The sequence below is a fragment of the Mesoplodon bidens genome, assembly GCF_964165515.1.
Source record: "Mesoplodon bidens genome assembly, chromosome: 7".
NCBI lineage: Eukaryota > Metazoa > Chordata > Mammalia > Artiodactyla > Ziphiidae > Mesoplodon > Mesoplodon bidens.
This window is the reverse complement of record NC_138164.1, coordinates 91,979,531-91,999,550: the sequence shown is the minus strand read 5'-3', so window position 1 is coordinate 91,999,550 and position 20,020 is coordinate 91,979,531. Positions and strand designations below refer to the sequence as shown.

Here is a 20,020-nt window from a genome sequence, read left to right as displayed (position 1 = left end):
TCAAAGCTGGGAAATTTGCTGTTTTCCCAATAGAATAAAGTTCTGGTCCCCTGTATCTCAGAGGCTATGTCTAAAGGCTATTGTTTTAAACAAATAACATACTACCCTTGTGAGGATGATATTTTCAATTATAAGGGTAAGTATCTGATAACAGATGACACTCAGATTCAGAGTCTTGAGACATTCCAAGTTATATATGGAGCCTAAAGAAACCAAATACCATCTTCTATTTTTATTTACAGATTATTTTATTGTAAAAGGATACGCAATTACAGATCAGCCTGTTGCAAAATCAATACTATATTAGCATAAATGTAATTCCAAGTTATAAAAAATCTGATCAATTCCAAGCAGGAATAAACATTAAGCCATGATGGTACTGAAGTTATTTTCAAAAGACACCAAATTGTGCTTCCTATAAAGAACTTAGAAAAATTTAAATTTCTGAGTGGATTATCTTTATCTTTTCTTCTTATATAATTACAGCCATATTTTTATATAACAGGCCATGAGATGATATGTAAACATATTAATTTCACCAAGATTTTTTCTTATCAAATAAAATCATATTTCTGCTAGAAACTTTCATTCTAGTCATTCTAAGTAAATAATCAGCTGTCAAAAGCAAATACACGTTTCTTTCAAATGATTGTTAAGCTCTAATGTTCATTTACCCCTAGGAAAATAGCATTAAAAGCCATTATTACGTTATTTGCTATAGAAACCTGCGATTATCATTTTACAGACATAAACTTGCATTTGCACGTCTAGTGCAGGAGAATCTTCCATCCAGCGATGAGTGGGCATGTGTGTCAACATTATGCTTTGCTTCATAGGCGGACGGAAAACCCTCACAGATTGGCTTTCTCCCTTGCAGCCAAGTGAGACCCGGGATTTACATAGGTGTGAATTGCGCTCTGTTTCGAAAGACCAAGACCAGCAGGTTACTTAACTCACTTGGGCAGCAACTCAGTATTTATCTTAGCTTTAATCTGTGCTCAGATGAAAATAAGCATTCAGAATTTGTTCACCTTAGACTGTCTTACACTGCCCAAGGCTAAAACGAGGAGCATGTGCTTTCCAGGTGAGTTCTTATATCTCAAATGAGATTCTGAACAGCTGCTTAAGAAACGGAATAGCTGTCCCTGAGGAGAAACATCATAAAAGGAAACCCAACTATGCCTATCCACAACACACCCCCTCTGCCACAGCCAGGATGCTCTGGGCTCACCTTAGGTTTCTCAGCGTTGTATTTGTCCAAAAGAGCCTGGATGCGGGCCCCATAGTCAGGATGGACATCACTGAAGTTCTTAACCTGTAACCAAGTGAAAATAATGTAAACATTAGTCTAGCCCTCACTACACCAGCCCCCAGAGTCCGCCTCACAGGGTCGACTCCAGAGGGGAGGACGGACGCTTCCACGGGAGGCAGAACCATACAGCATTTACCAACATGGAGGAAGGCTTGCGTCCTGGACATATACTGGCTAAGCAACCTTGCCTAAGTCACTCATCTGAGCTTCAGTACCCACTCCTCATGAAATCAGTGAGATAAGTAAACCTACCTCATACAGTTCATATCCACTCCCCAGAAAAATAAGTGGGATGATTAAATCTACCTCGTAGAGTACCGTGAGAAAAATGTGTTATGAGGTGAGCTACATTTACAGCAGGTAAAGAGCTGACCTCGGAGGAACGCAAAAAGTTATAGCGATTTGCATTAAGAAACAGGCCCAGACACTGCCTGAATTTAAAGTGAGATGTACAAACACTGGCCCCTGCTGGGCAACTAAGCATACTTCAAGCAGGAATTCCTGACCTTGGGTTGATCCTGAGGTGGGGCATCAAGAACCCACAGGGGGCCTTGCAGCTTCAGCATATGTGAGAGGAGAAGGCCAAGGGTTCAAGCCCAGTTCTCTACTTACAAACGGTCTTATTCATTCTTATCAGTGAGATGAGAAAATACCCGCCCCACCTATCTCACAGAGCGACTGTCAGGCTCTCTGCCCCAGACAGCAAGAACTACTAGCGCCCAGGGACTTAAAGGGTTATCTTTCATACACGCCCTGGTGAAACACAGTTATAGAACCTTGCCTGCAGATAGAGCACCCAGCCTGCTGGTACATATCTCCAGGCCTTAGAACACATCCCAGACAGCTGCCCCTATGAACAGAGAAGCAGCAACCAAGAGACAAAGAAATAACCGGGGTTCCTAAATTTACAAGAGGCTAACCCCTGTGGCAGGCCAGGAGAGCACAGCGGAGCACACAGCACAACGAGCTACTATCAGAAATACCCTGGTGCCTCAGCTCAAAAGTTCAGCCTGTCTTTGGAAGTGGCTCAGTTCTGACCCCAGAAAACGTGCAAGTTTCTAGTTGCTTCCAAAGGAGGGTCAGACATCATAACATCAAGTAGTCAGGCTGACTTCAAATCACAAAAATGTAATCTGTGTTTCTTATCACCTAAAGTCTAAGCAAAATTGTGTCAGGGCCCACATTTTGACATTGGACATTACTCTCTTACACAGAACTTGGCTGCAGTCAGATTGAACAGCATAGGAGACCATTCACCCTAAACTCAACTAAATTATTATACACTGGAAAAAGAGCTAAGGATCAATGGATATGGCATATACACTGGAGGTAAAACACAGAGAGAAAAGAATCAGAGGTTGATTGGGGATTCGTACTAGTTTTTTTAAGTCTGCTTAGCTCAAGTAAAATAGAAATGACACTTCCATGGAAGGGTTTTCTCACACAGCTGCACTCTCTTCTCCTGCCAGCAGGTGTCACCCTTTGGCTTACAAAGTATCACTCACCGCTTTCTTCTGGATAAAAAGTTGTGCATCTTTCAGATGGCCCGCTATGTTCTCACACAGGCGTTTCCTCTGCTCCTCATTCAGTACATTCAAATAGAAAGCCCGCACCTGCTCATTGAAAATAGAGTGCAGGGAATCAAATAACCACTTTATCACCGACAAAACTCACCCAAACACCACTTTTGAAATGAAGATGCAAGATTTCTCATTGGTATAAGAATGAAAAAAGGTTTTAGAATTTAAAAATAATTTTAAATTATAGTTGAAACTGTCACGTGTTGAGTTCCTCACTTTTTATTTTATTTTAAGCAAAACAGGAAGATAATAGCTCATAACTTCTTTTTAATAATGTCCTTTGTAGTCACTGCTTATAAATCTCTTATAAATAGGAGGCAGTGTTGCCTACAATTAAAAATGCCACCACACCTTAATACTGACAAGTGCAGAATGTGCAAACAGTCGTTAAATGTAAGCTTAACGCAATACAACCTTTGTTCAATTCACTCAGGACCAAAGAGGAGGAAAACACCCTAATTTATTAATTAGGTCTTTAGTTATTCAGAAGCCAAGATTTCTTGGAGAAGACAGATGTTAATAGTGACACTTTGCTTCAATTATTGGGTTTAACCTCTAAAATGACTATCAAGAAGTTAAAATAAAAAGTAAGAGCTTAGTGTTAAGTATATGAGTCCTAACAGCCTCTGCTCATTTCTGAAACTAACCATTTCTAAGTTATGGCTATGATTCTATTCTACATTTCTTTCATTCATTCATTGAGCAAATACTTATTTCTCATGTACCTATAACACACCAGGCACTACTCTATGTACTGTTCTACTAATGTTTATAAAGTCCAAAAATACCCAATTATCCAAAGTAGCAAATTCATAAAATATCAAATATTCATAATTTTTCTGTTATCAAATATCAGAATATAATAATATTTCTTAAAATCTGAGCAAAGTCTAAATATAAGGGACTTCCCTGGTGGCACAGTGGTTAAGAATCCACCTGTCAAGGCAGGGGACAGGGGTTCAAGCCCTGGTCCAGGAAGATCCCACATGCCGCAGAGCAACTAAGCCCATGCGCCACAACTACTGAGCCTGCGCTCTAGAGCCCGCAAGCCACAACTACTGAAGCCCACGAGCCACAACTATTGAAGCCCGTGCACCTAGAGCCCGTGCTCCGCAACAAGAGAAGCCACTGCAATGAGAAGTCTGCGCACCGCAGCGAAGAGTGGCCCCCGCTCACCGCAACTAGAGAAATGAGACGGGGTCTTATTGTGGTGGCTTCTCTCATTGCAGAGCACAGGCTCTAGGCGCTTTACCCACTCCAACACTTTTACCACAGACCTTTAAGAGCAGGACCAAATTCCTCTAAAAGGAAAAGTGACATTTTTACTAGCCTATACAAAGTTAGAGAATGATTTTTTTCTTTTTAAGTGTAACATGCCTACAGTAAGGGTACTAAACATAAGTGTGAAGTTCAGTGATTTTTCAGGGGACACAAATGTATCACAACCACCCAGATCAAGAGAGAACATCACTCACACCCCAGAAATCCCCCTACCATACCCCCCCGCCCAGTCATTATCCCCTTTCTCCAACTGCTTCCCCAAGGGCAAATTTTTTTGACTTCCAATATTATAAACGTTTTTTACTTCTCTTTCAAATGTACACAAATGGAATCATACAGTCTATATTCTTGTTCTTTTGCTCAATGTCATGTTTGTAAGGTTCATCTATGGTAATGTTTGTTGGAATACTTCTGTAATTTTCATTGCTGTACACTGTGGGAATATACTACGGTTTATTTATCCAAGCTTTTGTTGATGAACATTGGGTAATATGAATAAACAGTGTTGTACATGTCTTCTGCTGCTCATATGTACACATTTCTATTAAGAATCTATGTAAGAGTGTACTTACTAGGTCAAAAGACATGTACATGTTTAGCTTTAGTGGATATTGACAAACAGTTCTCCAAAACACCTGAACCAATCTACACTCAGGTAAGAGTTAGTGTTGTTTCTCATTCTCGCAATACTTGGTACACAGTCTTTTTCAGTCTAGTCATTCTGGTGTGTATGTAGTGGTATCTCTTTTTAGTTTTATTTTGCATATCCCCGATGACTAGTGAGATAAACTACTTTCTGTGTGTTTTTCAGTCATTTGGATATTTTCTTTTGTGAAGTGCCTGTTCAAGCCTTTTGCCCATTTTTCTATTCATTTGTCTGTCATTTTCTTATTGCTCTGCAGGAGTTCTTTACATGTACTGTATATGAGTTGTTTGTTAGTTAGAGGAACTGCAAATATATTTTCCCACTCTGTGGTTTGCCTTCTCAATCTCTAATTGGTTTCTCATAACGAAGAGACGTTCTTTTGTTCTCTCTTCATGACTGAGTCTTGATAACATATACTGCTCTATCCACCAATTCAGTAATCCTCTCTTTGGCCATGTTTAATCTCCTTTTAAACTCATTTACTAAATGCTTAATTTTAGTTGTTGCATTTTCTAGTTCAGTATGTCTATTCAATTCTTTTTCTTTTTAATTTAATTTAATTTTATTTTATTGGCCGCATTGTACAGCATGCAGGATCTTAGTTCCCCAACCAGGGATGCAACCTGTGCCCCCTGAGTGGAAGCACAAAGTCTTAACCACTGGACTGCCAGGGAAGTCCCCTCCATTCTTTTTTTACAGATTCAAGTTCTCTTATTAAATTCTCCATGTTGTCAACTGTTTTCTGTTTTCCTGAACATATTATTTGCAGTTATTTTAAAACCTATATCTGACAATTCCACTATCTGGATCTTCAGTAGGTTTGTTTCTATTACCAGTTGTTTTTCTTTATCCCCCTCTGGCTTTTCAGATATAAGGTCTTATGTGTTGGGTATGCCTGATAATTTATTACTGAATGCTGGGCATTTGCATATGAAAAAATACAGAGATAATGTGAGGCTCTATTTTCCTCCAAAGCCTTATGTTTGCTTCTGGAAGATAGGATAGAGGGAGATCACCTTAATCCAGTCTGAGATTGAACTGGTATAAAACTGAGTCTCATTTTTTGTAAAGGCAAGTTGATTTCAGGTTTGTCCTTATTTCTAGGATGGCCCTTCAGGGATCCAACTGAGTGCCTGGGATGTTAACTAGAGGCCCTCTTTCTTAGCAGGCCCTGAACTCCAATTTTTATTCCCTCCAGACCCATGAAAACACTGTAAACTCTGCTCAGAATGTTGGCCAATACTTACAAAGTAATAAATGCCTCATAAGAAAAGAACAAATAGCAAGCTTATATCTCTGTACTTCTTTTCTCTTCAAAATCTTGGCCCCTCAAATTCTTGCTGCTTTTATAGCTCTCCACAGCCTTTTTCTATTTTATCTAGCTTTCCAATGTTCTCCATGAGAGGATAGGTCTGATACAAGCTTGTCTGTCATAAGCCAGAAGCATAAGTCCAAGTGGATCATTTTTAAGAGTATAAACCTGGATCTTCTTATTTATATTCCATGTGACTCTTACAGTTACAGGATTATGCTATGAAGCTATAAACAGTATCATGACTGCTTAAAAACTTGAGTTCTATATAGTGATAAGAAAATCTCTCAAAATAAGAATGATCATATAGTAAATTTTAATGTGTGAGCAATAGCCTCATTATCTAAATTAATTTCTACAGAGGTTGTATTAGCTAGTTTAACACTGGAATAGACTTCAGGTAGGTAAAATTTTATGAGAAGCAGGAATTGTATTGTAATATATTGATACTTGGTAACCTACATCACCAAGAGTAAGGCAGTTACTATAAAAGGCTTTCAGGAGACATTTAATTTCATCTAAATATGGTTTATAAGGTACAATAAAGTAATTTCTTTTTTATATACATGTATACACATAAGTGCCTTTCAAATAATGGTATCTTCGCAGCGAATTAAATTATGTATTTAAGTATATTTTACTGGGAACACACATTTACAAATTGAAAATCTAGAATAGGTCCCATTCTAATTTAAATATTGTTTAACACCAACTACCCAAACAGAGATCTAAGACAACCATACTTTTTAACTTTATCCTTTTCTTACGTGTGGTATAAGTTGCACTGGGCACATTAATGAGGTGGCTGCTCTTCAGAGTCAAAGGGCCTCTTCCACGGCATCTACTAAAAGAACAGCCCCCAGGCAGCCATAGGTGATTAGAAAGAGGGTGGGCACTTGACCCCGGTCAGTTAACTAGAGGCTGGCCAAAGGCCAATGATGCAACCCATAGTGAAAACATTAGTCTATTCAATCCAATTTCCTCTCTCCAGAATCTGACTGTAGAAGTATTGAGAGAAGGAATAAAAAAGGACCAAAAAAAAAAAAAAGTAATACATGGAGAAAGAAGCCATAAAGAAGAAGAGTTAGGCCATGGTCATAGCAAAACCACAGCAATTTTAAAACACAAGCTATAAGGCAAAGAGGAGAAAAATAGGGAAGGACATGGTAAGAACAAGTAATTGTATTGGAGAGCAACAGCAGACAGATGGAGAGTAGCCGAGTCCCAGGAATGGGGTGCCCTACAGTGGAAACACCCACACCTTTGCTACTGGGACTCCTAGTGCTATTTTGAATCCAGTTCTAGTCCCTTAAATCTGGACTGTCCTTCTCAGATTCTTAGATTCAGCTGTACTTAAGCTTTACTTGCCCATTTCTTAGATTTCCACGAGATTACTGCTTCCCTAATGGCTCCCACTTACATCCCGTCAATAAAATTTGGAGGAACTGAAATGAGTCTTCATACCTTGTACTAAAAGGGCATAGTAACACAACTCTTCAACTCCATTTAATACAGGTGCTGATTTATGAATAGAGAGGTTGTCCCTGAATTCAATTTAAGACATATTAGACACTTTAAAAGGGGGAATATATGCAGACACTGACAAGGAGAATAACCAAGCAACTCACACAGCAGACAAAGGAGCCATTACCTGAGTGACGTTATCATCGTTGGCACTGTTGAAGCGCTGCACATCCCCAGAACAGTGGGTCCGATGTTCCAGGGCAGAAGACTGCTGCTCCGGAGCACCAAAGCTGTTGGGGTAATAATTTGGAGCTCCACCTTTAACAGAAAACCACACAGATTCACTTGGGGAGATGAAAAATGAAGGAAGTCTACAAACAGTCAACAAAATAAGAAATAAATTCAAGTGACAATTATATTTATACATACGTGTATACACACACATATACATGCCATGCATGTATGATTTTTAACACCCCATATTTAGCTACAGGCAGTACTTGGATTGTTAGAGAATATGCCATCCGCCAAACGCTTGCGTGGCTGTCCCACTCTGCGTCTTAATGAAGAGATTTCAAATTCCCTTTGAACACTTCAGACGGCCTCATCTCTACGATCTCCTGATGCCTTCCGGTACGAATATATTTATATGAGCTTGGTTTGGCCCCCATAGAAGAAGAGACTCAAAGACATATTTCAGATTGGAGGGTTTCATTGGGGCTTGGGCTCAGTTCAAACACAGAATCACAGAATTCTTGGGAGCAACTCCAAGTTCTAGCTCTGCTCCAGCTTTGCTCCTTCAATCGCCAGACAGATGAACGGAGCCCTGAGATGTTCTGTTCACTGAGTGCTGCAGGGTGATGGATGGTCAGTGGTGGATCCGGGATCTGGGATTTTTGTCCTCTCCGTTCCAGCACATACGACACTCCTATCACAGGATTCTACTTCACTATTTATTTCTTAATGGTGTTTTAAGATTCTCGGGATATCTATCCTTCCTATTGACCAAGACTTTATTCAGTTCTAGTTTCACTTTCACTTTTCTCTACAGATACATTTTTAACATATTTTTCTAAAATTTGATATTTCTAGTATGTCAGCACTCATTCATCTGGACTTAGGAAAAATAATGAGAAATGCAACCAAAACATTTATTAAGATTTCTGGAATAAGTTACGAGGCTTTTTTTTCCTTTTGGCATGTTCATTTTCCCAACTATACCCTGCTTCGGCTGATGTTGGCAGAAGCTTACATTATCTGAGTACGTGCTGCCTAACAGAAAGGATGGCCTGGAAGCATAGTAAGTGGTTTGAACAAACCAGTCGGGATTAGAATTTTACCCAGCGCACTGCCAGAACAGATTATTCTAGGTGGATAAGCAGGAGATGCCAGTACATCACATTGACGAAGGAGCCAAATGCATGTAGGAAGAGAGGGGGCACCCTACTACCATGGAGCCCAGTTATCCACCTAAGAAATTCATTCCAGCTCAGCCACGTCCATGTGAAAAGCAAAGTGCTCCAATAACGAGCCATCACAGTGGTTTTCTGCACTAAGAATTCGCTCTTTGAAATATGCCAATTGAGTAATTCTAAAATTTGATTTCCAAATTATCTCTACCTTTACTCAGTCACAGCTGTCTTCAAGTCATTGACTACTGGGAACAATTAAGCTCTTTCATCAAACTACAAGGGCATAGCCCAAATGGTCTACTTTTAAAATTAGGCAAAAGGTGTGTCAAAGTAGTTTTTTTCATACATATGCCACTATAATAGTAAACAAGAATGGTAAACACAAAGCATTTACTTATTAATGACGTTCCAAAATATATATGAACTGCTCTGATACAGCCAGTCTCAATAATGAAAGGACCAAAGGAGATTAATGAAAAAAAATCACTTTAGAATAAAAACACAGAAGACAGACACAGAAGTATCAGTAACTTTGGGCAATAACACACTCCATACCTTTGTAAACCTCAAAGAGCAGAAATATGGCAACAACACAATACAATCATTCAGTGAGCATGTAAACTTGTTAAATACTTAGAAAAGGCTTAATGATAATGGTAACAAAATGCAAGGCACAAAACTATATATACAAACTAATCTTAAATGTATAACAAGTATTCACAGAAAAGACTGGAAAGAAATACAGCAAAATGCAACAGTTCTGGCCTTTGGATATTGTGACTATATATGGGTTTTTCTTCTTTTTTCTCTTCTTTCCCTTATATTTTCCAAATTTCCTTTAAGGTACATGTATTATTTTTAGCATAGGAAAATAAACTTTGCTTGAATATAGACATCTATGGCTATAAATATAAATCATCAGTAAAATTTCTGAAGGGATCATGTGTCCTTCAGACACACGTAGTATAGCATGTGTATGGCAACTCTTGGCTTTTGCATTTCCAAGAGGCTAAGTCCTGGTGGCTTAAGAGTGATTTCAGGGGGCTTCCCTGGTGGTGCAGTGGTTGAGAGTCCGCCTGCCGATGCAGGTGACATGGGTTCGTGCCCCAGTCCAGGAAGATCCCACATGCCGCGGAGCGGCTGGGCCCGTGAGCCATGGCCGCTGAGCCTGCGCGTCCGGAGCCTGTGCTCCGCAACGGGAGAGGCCACAATAGTGAGAAGCCCGTGTACCGCAAAAAAAAACCCAAAAAAACAAAACAAAACAAAAAGAGTGATTTCAGGAATCGTCCACTTTGTGAAGAGTCTTTAAAACCTGCTCCCTAAGTTGGATGATACCCTACAACAGCCAGTGTAGAAAAGCCTTTCTCCCTGCCTTCCATAGTCAGATGGACAGCAAGTAAAATCTGAGGAGGGAACTCTCCATAAAACATATAAAATAGATGAAAGTATGGAGAATCCTCAGGCAGTTTAAACCTTCATTGCTGGGCAACAAATAGAAGGTTGGCAGGAGTGGCTGTGGGGCCTCCACAGAGCAGCAGGTGCCTGGGGCAGCCTGACGACCCCTGGGCTGGCGGGGCCTCCTGCACCCTGCCCAGCAGTGCCCTCCACACCGGCGGGGTGAGCCAAGGTCCCAGGCCTACCCTGATTGTCCAGCACGCACATGGGGCCGTCACGTTGGTAGCTGGCCACTCGAGCTCGGAAGGGACAGTTCACAGGTATCTGAAGATAGTTGGGTCCCAGGCGGTGGCGGTGAGTGTCGGGGTAGGCAAAAAGGCGGCCCTGCAGTTACAAATGAAACAGACTTGGACGGTGTGCAGTAACATATGAAAGAGGAGTGGCCCGTGAACTTCACTGTAAAGTTTCAAGCACAAAGCATCACAAAGCCCTGCCTATCCCCCCAGTAAAGAGCAAAGTCTCTTCTCTCTCATGAAATGAGTTCTCCCTAACTGAACGGCCCTTGCTCTTCCACCCCTTGGGGCCAAACAGCCACAAATCTTCACATCTGTTCTAGGTCATAACTCCTTTTTTCCTCAAGTAACAAGTTAGTGCTCAGACTTGAATTATTTCCTATTCCCAAGGACACATTACATTGTGAAATAAGTTTGCTAAAACCCAACTAAGTGGAATCATGAACTAATTCCACTCCTCCCCACTCTCTCACTCTAGGGGAGGGGTCAACCATTTGCTCTTAACAAAAAGAAGATTTCTACAAAACTAACCATACGGGAAATTATTCCAAAAAAGCACCTCCCATGTTGCATTCTGGTTTATGTCAGATACACTTTGAGCTCTGAGACTTCCTAGACATAAACAAAATACTACACAAAGAAAGCCACAATGCAAAACGATGGCCCTACATTGCCACAGGTCCTGAATCAAAGATTAAATTACATATTTACCAAGGCAGGAGGTTTTGCCTCACACATATTTACCAAGGCAGGAGGTTTTGTAATTTCTTTCAGTTAGTGTTGAAACAAAAAGCTTTATGATTAACTCTGTGTCAATCTTAGTATACAATTATTTAAATATTCCCATTAGTCAAAGCTCTACTACATAAGCAGAGAAAGTAGTAGTAGTTTTATTTCATTGCCTTCATTATTGGCCTTGAATCCGAATGAATATTCTTATGTCCCTAATTCTATGGGCCAAAATACAAACCAAGTTGAACAGGACAACTGATGTGATTATTTTGTACCAAATCACTGAGGCCAACGTGCTCAATCCAGTCTCGCCATTCTGTCGATAATTTGCTCTGGGCTGAGCGACACTGCCTCCCATAATCATTTCAGATATCCCCTAAGGTAACATTCAGATGACTGGTCATGCAGCCGTGCCCAAGACCACCTACGCTTTGGAAGCTGGTTGCCTCCTTTTACCCAAAACAGACTAACTTGTGCTCTAACTTTACCAACAGGACAGAAGACACAGTTGAGCCAAGAGCAGCTCCTGGATATAGCCTCATCATGTAATTCTAGTCTTGTGTCACCTTAGGTTTATAAGGCATCACTACCCCACCTGCAGGTGGAGACCTTCAAAGCTAAGGCTTCGAAATGGCCATACCCTGACCCCAACTTGAATGGAGGCCTTACCCAAGGCCCTGTGCCCAAGCTCCTTGCTGGGCTGGGGTGAGAAAGCAGAGCAAAGCTCTCCCACTCAATCAGTCAGGCCAACTTCCCCTCTCCCAGTAAACTGCAGTGTGTGGGAATGAAGAACGGCTGCACCTGCATCACCAGGTACTTAGGGGACAGTCTCTGTGACTTGCGTTATACTACTGCCTGCTTCTCACCATGGTCTGGCTTACACTTTGGATCCCAAAGTTTTAAAAGTTAGTATCTGACCTTGTTGAAAGGCAACTGAGAACACTGTTCGTTACTGTACAACTACTACCACCTGAACATGCGTTAGTTCTCATCAGGGTAATTTCCAAGCCCTCCAAACCGGCTCTCCACTTCCAATCCCTCCTCCAACGACATCCTACATATTCCGGACAAAAGACTCCTCCCAAGGTCCCATGCAGATTCTATTACATACCTACTCAAAAAATCTTGGACAATTCCTCACTGGTCACCAAATGGCTAAATAAGTACAACAGTCCTTCCCTACTGTATGGCCTCCTATTTTAGCAGCCAGGACAGTCTTATCAATAGATAGGTATTCAATTTATAGTAAACTAAAAACTAAGATAAACTTACTTTCTATAAAAGGTTCAAATGTTCCCAATGTCAAAGCAAAAAGTTATTATTTAAAAAACAAAGGAAACTCAGCTTGCCTCCATGGAGAGTGACACCTGAACTGGAATCAGACACTTACATAAGAAACAGTTGTCAGTGACTGTGGTCTGATCTAGGGTATAAACTTTAAACTTTGTATCATGGTCAGTCCAAGAACATGAAAGATTGATTTATTCAATAATTATTAAGCCAGTTATTTTCCTATTAATTTCTGATCCAAGTAAGAGTTTTTCTCTCTTTGTACTCCTGAAAAAGCATACTGGTGAGTGGTGAAAAAATACTGAATGCCTAGGAACATTACCAAAACAAATGGTTAAATTAACCCACTGCCTTTAATCAATGGAAACATAAATTGAGTTTGTAAAAATCATCTCTGGGTCTCTTTCTACATGTGGCAAAATTCAAGCATCACCATAGAAGAGGAAATGAATAAAGTGATGCTGACCAAGTGTTATAATCAATTAGTGATAGTCCTCCATCCCATTGATTACAGATTGAAAAAGAATATTTTACCCCACAAATACCTAAGGTATTTCTACTATAACTTCTTTTAAATTAAGAGCCTAAATGTCAAAGTCTTACCATATTGAGGGGCCTACAATGAAATTTGTTTTACACTGTAATGCTCATTTAAGGATGTTTCAGTCAGTCCCACAGGAACTAAGGACCCAGACAAAAGTTTAAGTGATGTTCTAGTTAATTCTTCATATAAGGTCATGCCAAATTACACTCTGCACGCGCACACACTCCTGCCTCAGAACCTCTCAATCCACCAGGTTTACCTGAAGCATTTTGTCAGGGCTGGGCTCAATGCCAGGCGGCATGTTGCTTGGGTCAAAAGCCAACTGTTCAACCTCAGCAAAGTAATTAACTGGATTCCGGTTTAAGACCAGTTTACCAACTGGGATAAGAGGGTAGTCATTGTGAGGCCAAACCTAAAAATAATGGCATATTCACAATTACCAGACAACCAACAGAAGGAAATTAAAGTACCCATAAAAATATCAGCTTTCAAATACAATGAAGCCAATGACGATGAGTGAAAAGAACATTTTTGAATCCAACAAAATGATAAGAACTTAAGGTGAGTGCACTGGTTAAAACTTTCACAACAGTAAACAGTAAACACTGAGTCTTTCCCTGGGCAAAAGTACATCAGCTCATCAAAATTTGTTCCCTGCTAATAACAATATATCAGGCCACCCAGATGAACTTAGTAAACTCATCAAACAGGAACTGGAAGGGAAATGCTGGTGGGCCCTCATGCACAGGCTAGGAAACCCTTAAGTGGTACCACTGTGTTTTGTATACAACTTACGAATGCTTGACCACAATTTTTTTTAATTAGTTGCAAAGACACTTAAAAAAGAAAACAGTTTAGTTGTTAACTGACTCACCTTGGTAATATCAAATGGATTAAATGGGAAAGTTTCTGCCTGTTTAAATGTCATGACCTGGATGTAAAAAGTCCAGGAGGGGTAGTTGCCTGTGGCAATGGCATTAAAAAGATCCCGGAGGCCATAGTCAGGATCTTCATGGGCAAGTCTTGCTGCATCTTCAACAGAAAGGTTTTTGATGCCCTGGTCAGTCTACAGAATGAAAGAAAGAAGCTCAAACTGAAACTTATTAGCAAAGTTATCAAATTTTCATCAATAATTCATTGAAGGATTATGAGTAACACTAACCAAAGACTGGATTTTCCTTCTAACAGTAATCCTACTGTTCAAATCTGATACAAGTATGAATTTATCAGTAAGAAATTCTACTTGGGGCTTCCCTGGTGGCACAGTGGTTGTGAGTCCGCCTGCCGATGCAGGGAACATGGGTTTGTGCCCCAGTCCGGGAAGATCCCAAATGCCACGGAGCGGCTGGGCCCGTGAGCCATGGCTGCTAAGCCTGCGCGTCCGGAGCCTGTGCTCCGCAACGGGAGAGGCCACAACAGTGAGAGGCCTGCGTACCACAAATTAAAAAAAAAAAAAAAAAAGAAAGAAATTCTACTTGATTATCCTGATTCTTCTCAATGTCCAGGGAATCTGTCTACACATTTTATATTTAAAATTAGTCTTTCTTTCCCTTTATGTATTCTATATTATTTGAATTTTTAAAATTGTTGACACATAGTTTATTTTCAATTTTTCACTCATAGAGAATGCTACATTACTGTCTTCAGACAAGCTAAAACAATTTTTGCTATAAAATATACATAAAATTTATCTTTTAACCATTTTAAAGTGTCCAATTCAGTGGATTTCTTTGAGGACATATCTTAAAATGGAATTGTTGGGTCATATGGTAATTCTATGTTTAAATTCTTGAGGAATTTCAAAACTGTTTTCCAGAGTGGCTATTATTTGAATTTTTATACTCATGCTATTTTCAGATCAGAAAAAAAAATTAAAATATAATTTTTTTTTTTTTTTTTTTTGTCTGTGTTGGGTCTTTGTTCCTGCATGCAGGCTTTCTCTAGTTGCGTCGAGCGGGAGCTACTCTTTGTTGCGGTGCGCAGGCTTCTCGTTGCGGTGGTTTCTCTTGTTGCGGAGCATAGGCTTTAGGTGCCTGGGCTTCAGTAGTTGCAGCATGCGGGCTCAGTAGTTGTGGCTCACAGGCTCTAGGGCATGCGGGCTTCTGTAGCTGTGGCACGTGGGCTCAGTAGTTGTGGCGCACGGGCTTAGTTGCTCTGCGGCATGTGGGATCTTCCTGGACCAGGGATCGAACCCGTGTCCCCTGCACTGGCAGGCAGATTCTTAACCACTGCGCCACCAGGGAAGTCCAAAATATATTTTAAAAATAAGTAAATGATTAATGAAATTAAAGGACTTTCCCTTTTTTTTGCATGAAGTAATTTTTTTAATTCCCTGTTTTATAATAGCTCAAGTCAGTTACTGAGATTGTGCTGAGCTAGTATCCCTCCACCCCAACTGTCTTCCTTTTTTCTTTTTTTTAAGAAATCACAGAATCACAGTTTGTAGAGCTGAAAAGAACTTCAGTACAGCTGCTCTAAAGCAATTCTCTGAGTATGAGCAACCAAAATTAGTATTCTGACTTTCTAAACAAGCCATTAAGACCCAAAGAACTTAAGTCACTTTCACAAGTGCTCCTATTATCATCCCATCCTGCTCTTCAATAGAGTTCCCACCGGTGTCTTATTCTGAAAGATCCCCAACAAGTCAGGCACCATGGAAATATTTCTTTAGCAAGTCAACTCTGGAAGGCTGGTCTATTTCTACCACAGAAATCCCAACTCTTTCTAGCCAGTGGGAAGGTTTAAACTCTTCTTACTATTAGATCTTCAGGATTAGAAAATGGAAGTCACCATCTGCAGATCACCCAGCTAATACGGTAAACTGTGCAATAATATTTCAATACCTTTCTGATTTTAACTGAATCCCCTGGGTTTAGAAAAGAATAATCTTAGGTCAGAATAATCCAGATTAATGAAGCTATGTAGATCTCATGCTACCTCAGAGCCCTCTGCTGAACAGACCCATAAGCAATCCAATCTTTCCAGGACCACTGACAGCTGGGACTATTAGCCAATTTTACTGTGACAGAACTGGAGCTCAGAGAACTCTTTTTTTTTTAAATAAATTTATTTATTTATTTTTGGCTGTGTTGGGTCTTCGTTTCTGTGTGAGGGCTTTCTCTAGTTGCAGCGAGCAGGGGCCACTCTTCATCGCAGTGCGCGGGCCTCTCACTATCGCGGCCTCTCTTGTTGCGGAGCACAGGCTCCAGATGTGCAGGCTCAGTAGTTGTGGCTCACGGGCCCAGTTGCTCCACGGCATGTGGGATCCTCCCAGACCAGGGCTTGAACCCGTGTCCCCTGCATGGGCAGGCAGACTCTCAACCACTGCACCACGAGGGAAGCCCCCCAGAGAACTTTTAATAATATACCAAGTCACAGTTATCTAGAAGAGGGAAGATTTGAGTGCAGATTGTTTTAACTACAAAGCCACAACATGCTAGCTGTCTGAGATACAATCATTTAGTTCTGCTCTAAGTGACACTATGCTGCTCCTTTTGGCAATTACAAGCCAATGGGTCAACTGTTTCCTGCAACTGTTCCTTGCCAAAGATTATAGATCCAAGTCATAAGTAAAAAGACGGGTGACAGTTTTCCTGTTTGATATACCCACATAAGTTGTTCAGATAACAATTAAAACAGGGCAGAAGAGGGCTTCCCTGGTGGCACAGTGGTTGAGAGTCCGCCTGCCGATGCAGGGGACACGGGTTTGTGCCCTGGTCCGGGAGGATCCCACATGCCGCGGAGCGGCTGGGCCCGTGAGCCATGGCTGTTGAGCCTGTGCATCCGGAGCCTGTGCTCCGCAACGGGAGAGGCCGCAACAGTGAGAGGCCTGCATACCGAAAAAATAAAAAAATAAATAAAAATAAAAAATAAATTAAAAAAATAAAAAAGGCAAAAGGGGAGCAAAGGGAAAACAGGCCAAAGTGGCTAACCAAGAGACTAAAGATGATTTACCTGCAGAAAACGGAGAAACTAAAAACGAGGAGAGCCCAGCCTCTGATGAAGCAGGAGAGAAAGAAGCCAAGACTGATTAATATCACACACCCGGTCCTATCGGTGGTCCCTGTCTCCCTTCTTGTACAATCCAGAGGAATATTTTTATCAACTATTTTGTAAATCCAAGTTTTTTAGTAGCTTTAGAAACAGTTTTAAGAAGGAGGAAATCCCACCTCATCCCATTTTTTAAGTGTAAATGCTTTTTTTTAAGAGGTGAAATCATTTGCTAGTTGTTTATTTTTTGGTACAACCAGAAAATAGTGGGATATTGAATATGGGAGACTTTGATTGTCTCGGGTGTCACCTTCATATTCCATAAATGGGGATAGCTTTTATATCCTATAATACAAAGCATACCAAATGGCAATTTGGAGTCAGTTGTGCATTTAATGACTTGAACACTTTAAATTACGTCTCTTCCCATGTTGTTTTTGGTAGAATTGTTTCCTAAAGCAAACCACTCCTTGATCTTGGCTCTCCTGGTCAGAATTTTATGCATTCTGCAACATCTTTCGTCATGGTAGTCCAGTTTTCCTAGTAACTTCATTAACAGGCTACAAACAATTGAAAATTCGAGTACATAGTGTGTATATGATATTAAATTGTGAATTAGTGGGACTTACGATGTAACAGCGTATCAACGCTGGAAGATATTGGTACTTGATATTCCATTAAGGAAAATTTGCCTCCAAATTTTAAGCTGGAAAGTCACTGAAATAAGTGACTCTGTGTAGTTGTGATTTTGTTTAGAAAAGAATCACAACTACATGATTTTTGTAGATTTTTTTGTACATATGTTAAGAACTGTGTACAAATTGAAATGTCTGTATACTGATCCTCAAAACAACCAATAAAATCTCAATTATGAAAGAAAAAAACAGAATGTTTGTTTTCTGACATTTGTAACTGATTTTTCTTTGTGCCTTGTTCATATTATATCCTCAATAAATCCTTAAAAATGGATGGATGGGACTTGCCCTGGTGGTGCAGTGGTTAAGAATCTGCCTGCCAATGCAGGGGACATGGGTTAGATCCCTGGTCTGGGAAGATTTCACGTGCCACGGAACAACTAAGTTGTGTGCCACAACTACTGAGCCTGCGCTCTAGAACCTGCAAGCCACAACTACTGAAGCCTGTGTGCCTAGAGCCCATGCTCCGCAACAAGAGAAGCCACTGCAATGAGAAGCCCACGCACCGCAAGGAAGAGTAGCCCCCGCTTGCCTCAACTAGAGAAAGCATGTGCAGCAATGAAGACCCAACACAGCCAAAAATAAAATAAATTAGAAAAAAAATTATATAAAGAAATAAAGTTCTATTAAAAAATGGATGATGAATTAAAAAGTTAGGAGAAATGTTTTTGGAAAGATAGCATCAGATGTTGAAAATGAGAGTGAGATTGGTTACAGACAGAAATGCCCCAATTCTCTCTTAATCCCCTCCTGGACCCCAAAACTATATATGCTCAGAACAATGTACTCAGGGCTAGGAAAGGCAAAGCAATATAACACTTTACTGTTTGCTAACACTTGACTCTAAACTCCAACAAAGAACTCTAGGCTAAACCAGGTAGGAATTTCCTTTTACCTAGCTTGGAGACCTGTATTATCTCCTTTTTTTTTTTTAATAAATTTATTTATTTTTGGCTGCGTTGGGTCTTCGTTGCTGTGCGCGGGCTCTCTCTAGTTGCAGTGAGCGGGGGCTACTCTTCGTTGGAGCACGCAGGCTTCTCATTGTCATGGCTTCTCTTGTTGCGGAGCATGGGCTCTAGGCACACAGGCTTCAGTAGCTGTGGCCCGTGGGCTCAGAAGTTGTGGCTTGTGGGATCTAGAGCTCAGGCTCAGTAGTGGTGGCACACGGGCTTAGTTGCTCTGCAGCATGTGGAATCTTCCTGGGCCAGGGCTCGAACCCATGTCCCCTGCATTGGCAGGCAGATTCTTAACCACTGCGCCACCAAGGAAGCCCTATCTCTTTACCTTAGATCTAAAACCTTAGATCTTCCTTCTCCAGAGAGAAAATAATATCAATGTGCACCTGCCGGCACCAGAAATATTAAACCAGAGAGCAAGCACAAAATGAGCATTTTCCCAAATATTTATGGCAGAGCTCCCAGGGTCCAGAAGAAGAAAGCTTGATTGCTGATAGTAGTGTGCTATTACCCCCCAGCCACATGAAGAGACCAAACAGAGACTACACATAGTTCTTCTAATTGGGCAGCGTGAGTCTATTCACTCAAGCTGTGGTCAACAAAAGAGTCATGGTCCTACTCAACCAGATCAATACTTGTCATCCTTGAGGGCAGAGGTACGGCCAACGTGGGGGAGGCCTTGATTCTTGCCCAATCCTCAGAAGAAGTAAGGATACGTGGGTGGTGAGAGCCTTCCACCACACTGCCCAAAGGCAACATGTACCTTATAATGGAATTTGCAGTAAACAGCTTTTCCATTCGCATCAACCAGTTTGAAAGTATGCGATCCATATCCATTCATATGCCTGTGTCCATCTGGGATCCCTCGATCACTGAACAGGAAGGAAACCTAAGGAACAGAAAAGTAAAGTGTACAACTTTTCACTTTAAATCAAAACATCTTATATTTTTAAGACATTCCTAACTTTCCATAAAAATCTCCTAATGACATGGAACATACTAGCCAAGTGCCCATAGGAAGGGTTACCATTTGTAAAAAATGACAAACAGAAGAATTTTAAAGCAGAATGATACATAAATCATTAACCTCATGGCTCAAAATTCTATAAAGAAACGTT

The 20,020-nt window shown here is 40.6% G+C and overlaps 1 protein-coding gene across 1 annotated transcript in view; it reads right to left on the bottom strand.

The window, feature by feature from the left end:
• Nucleotides 1–221: 221 nt before the first annotated feature.
• The window catches only part of CAT (catalase), a 37,392-nt gene continuing 17,593 nt past the window's right edge, over nt 222–20,020 (bottom strand). The window contains exons 6-13 of the mRNA XM_081241358.1: nt 19,666–19,791; nt 14,136–14,327; nt 13,521–13,673; nt 10,648–10,786; nt 7,783–7,913; nt 2,818–2,925; nt 1,232–1,315; nt 222–917 (exon numbers count right to left, since the gene is read on the bottom strand). Of these exons, the coding sequence (XP_081097484.1) occupies nt 852–917; nt 1,232–1,315; nt 2,818–2,925; nt 7,783–7,913; nt 10,648–10,786; nt 13,521–13,673; nt 14,136–14,327; nt 19,666–19,791 (999 nt within the window). The 3' untranslated portion in view covers nt 222–851. The remainder of the gene's footprint in view (nt 918–1,231; nt 1,316–2,817; nt 2,926–7,782; nt 7,914–10,647; nt 10,787–13,520; nt 13,674–14,135; nt 14,328–19,665; nt 19,792–20,020) is intronic.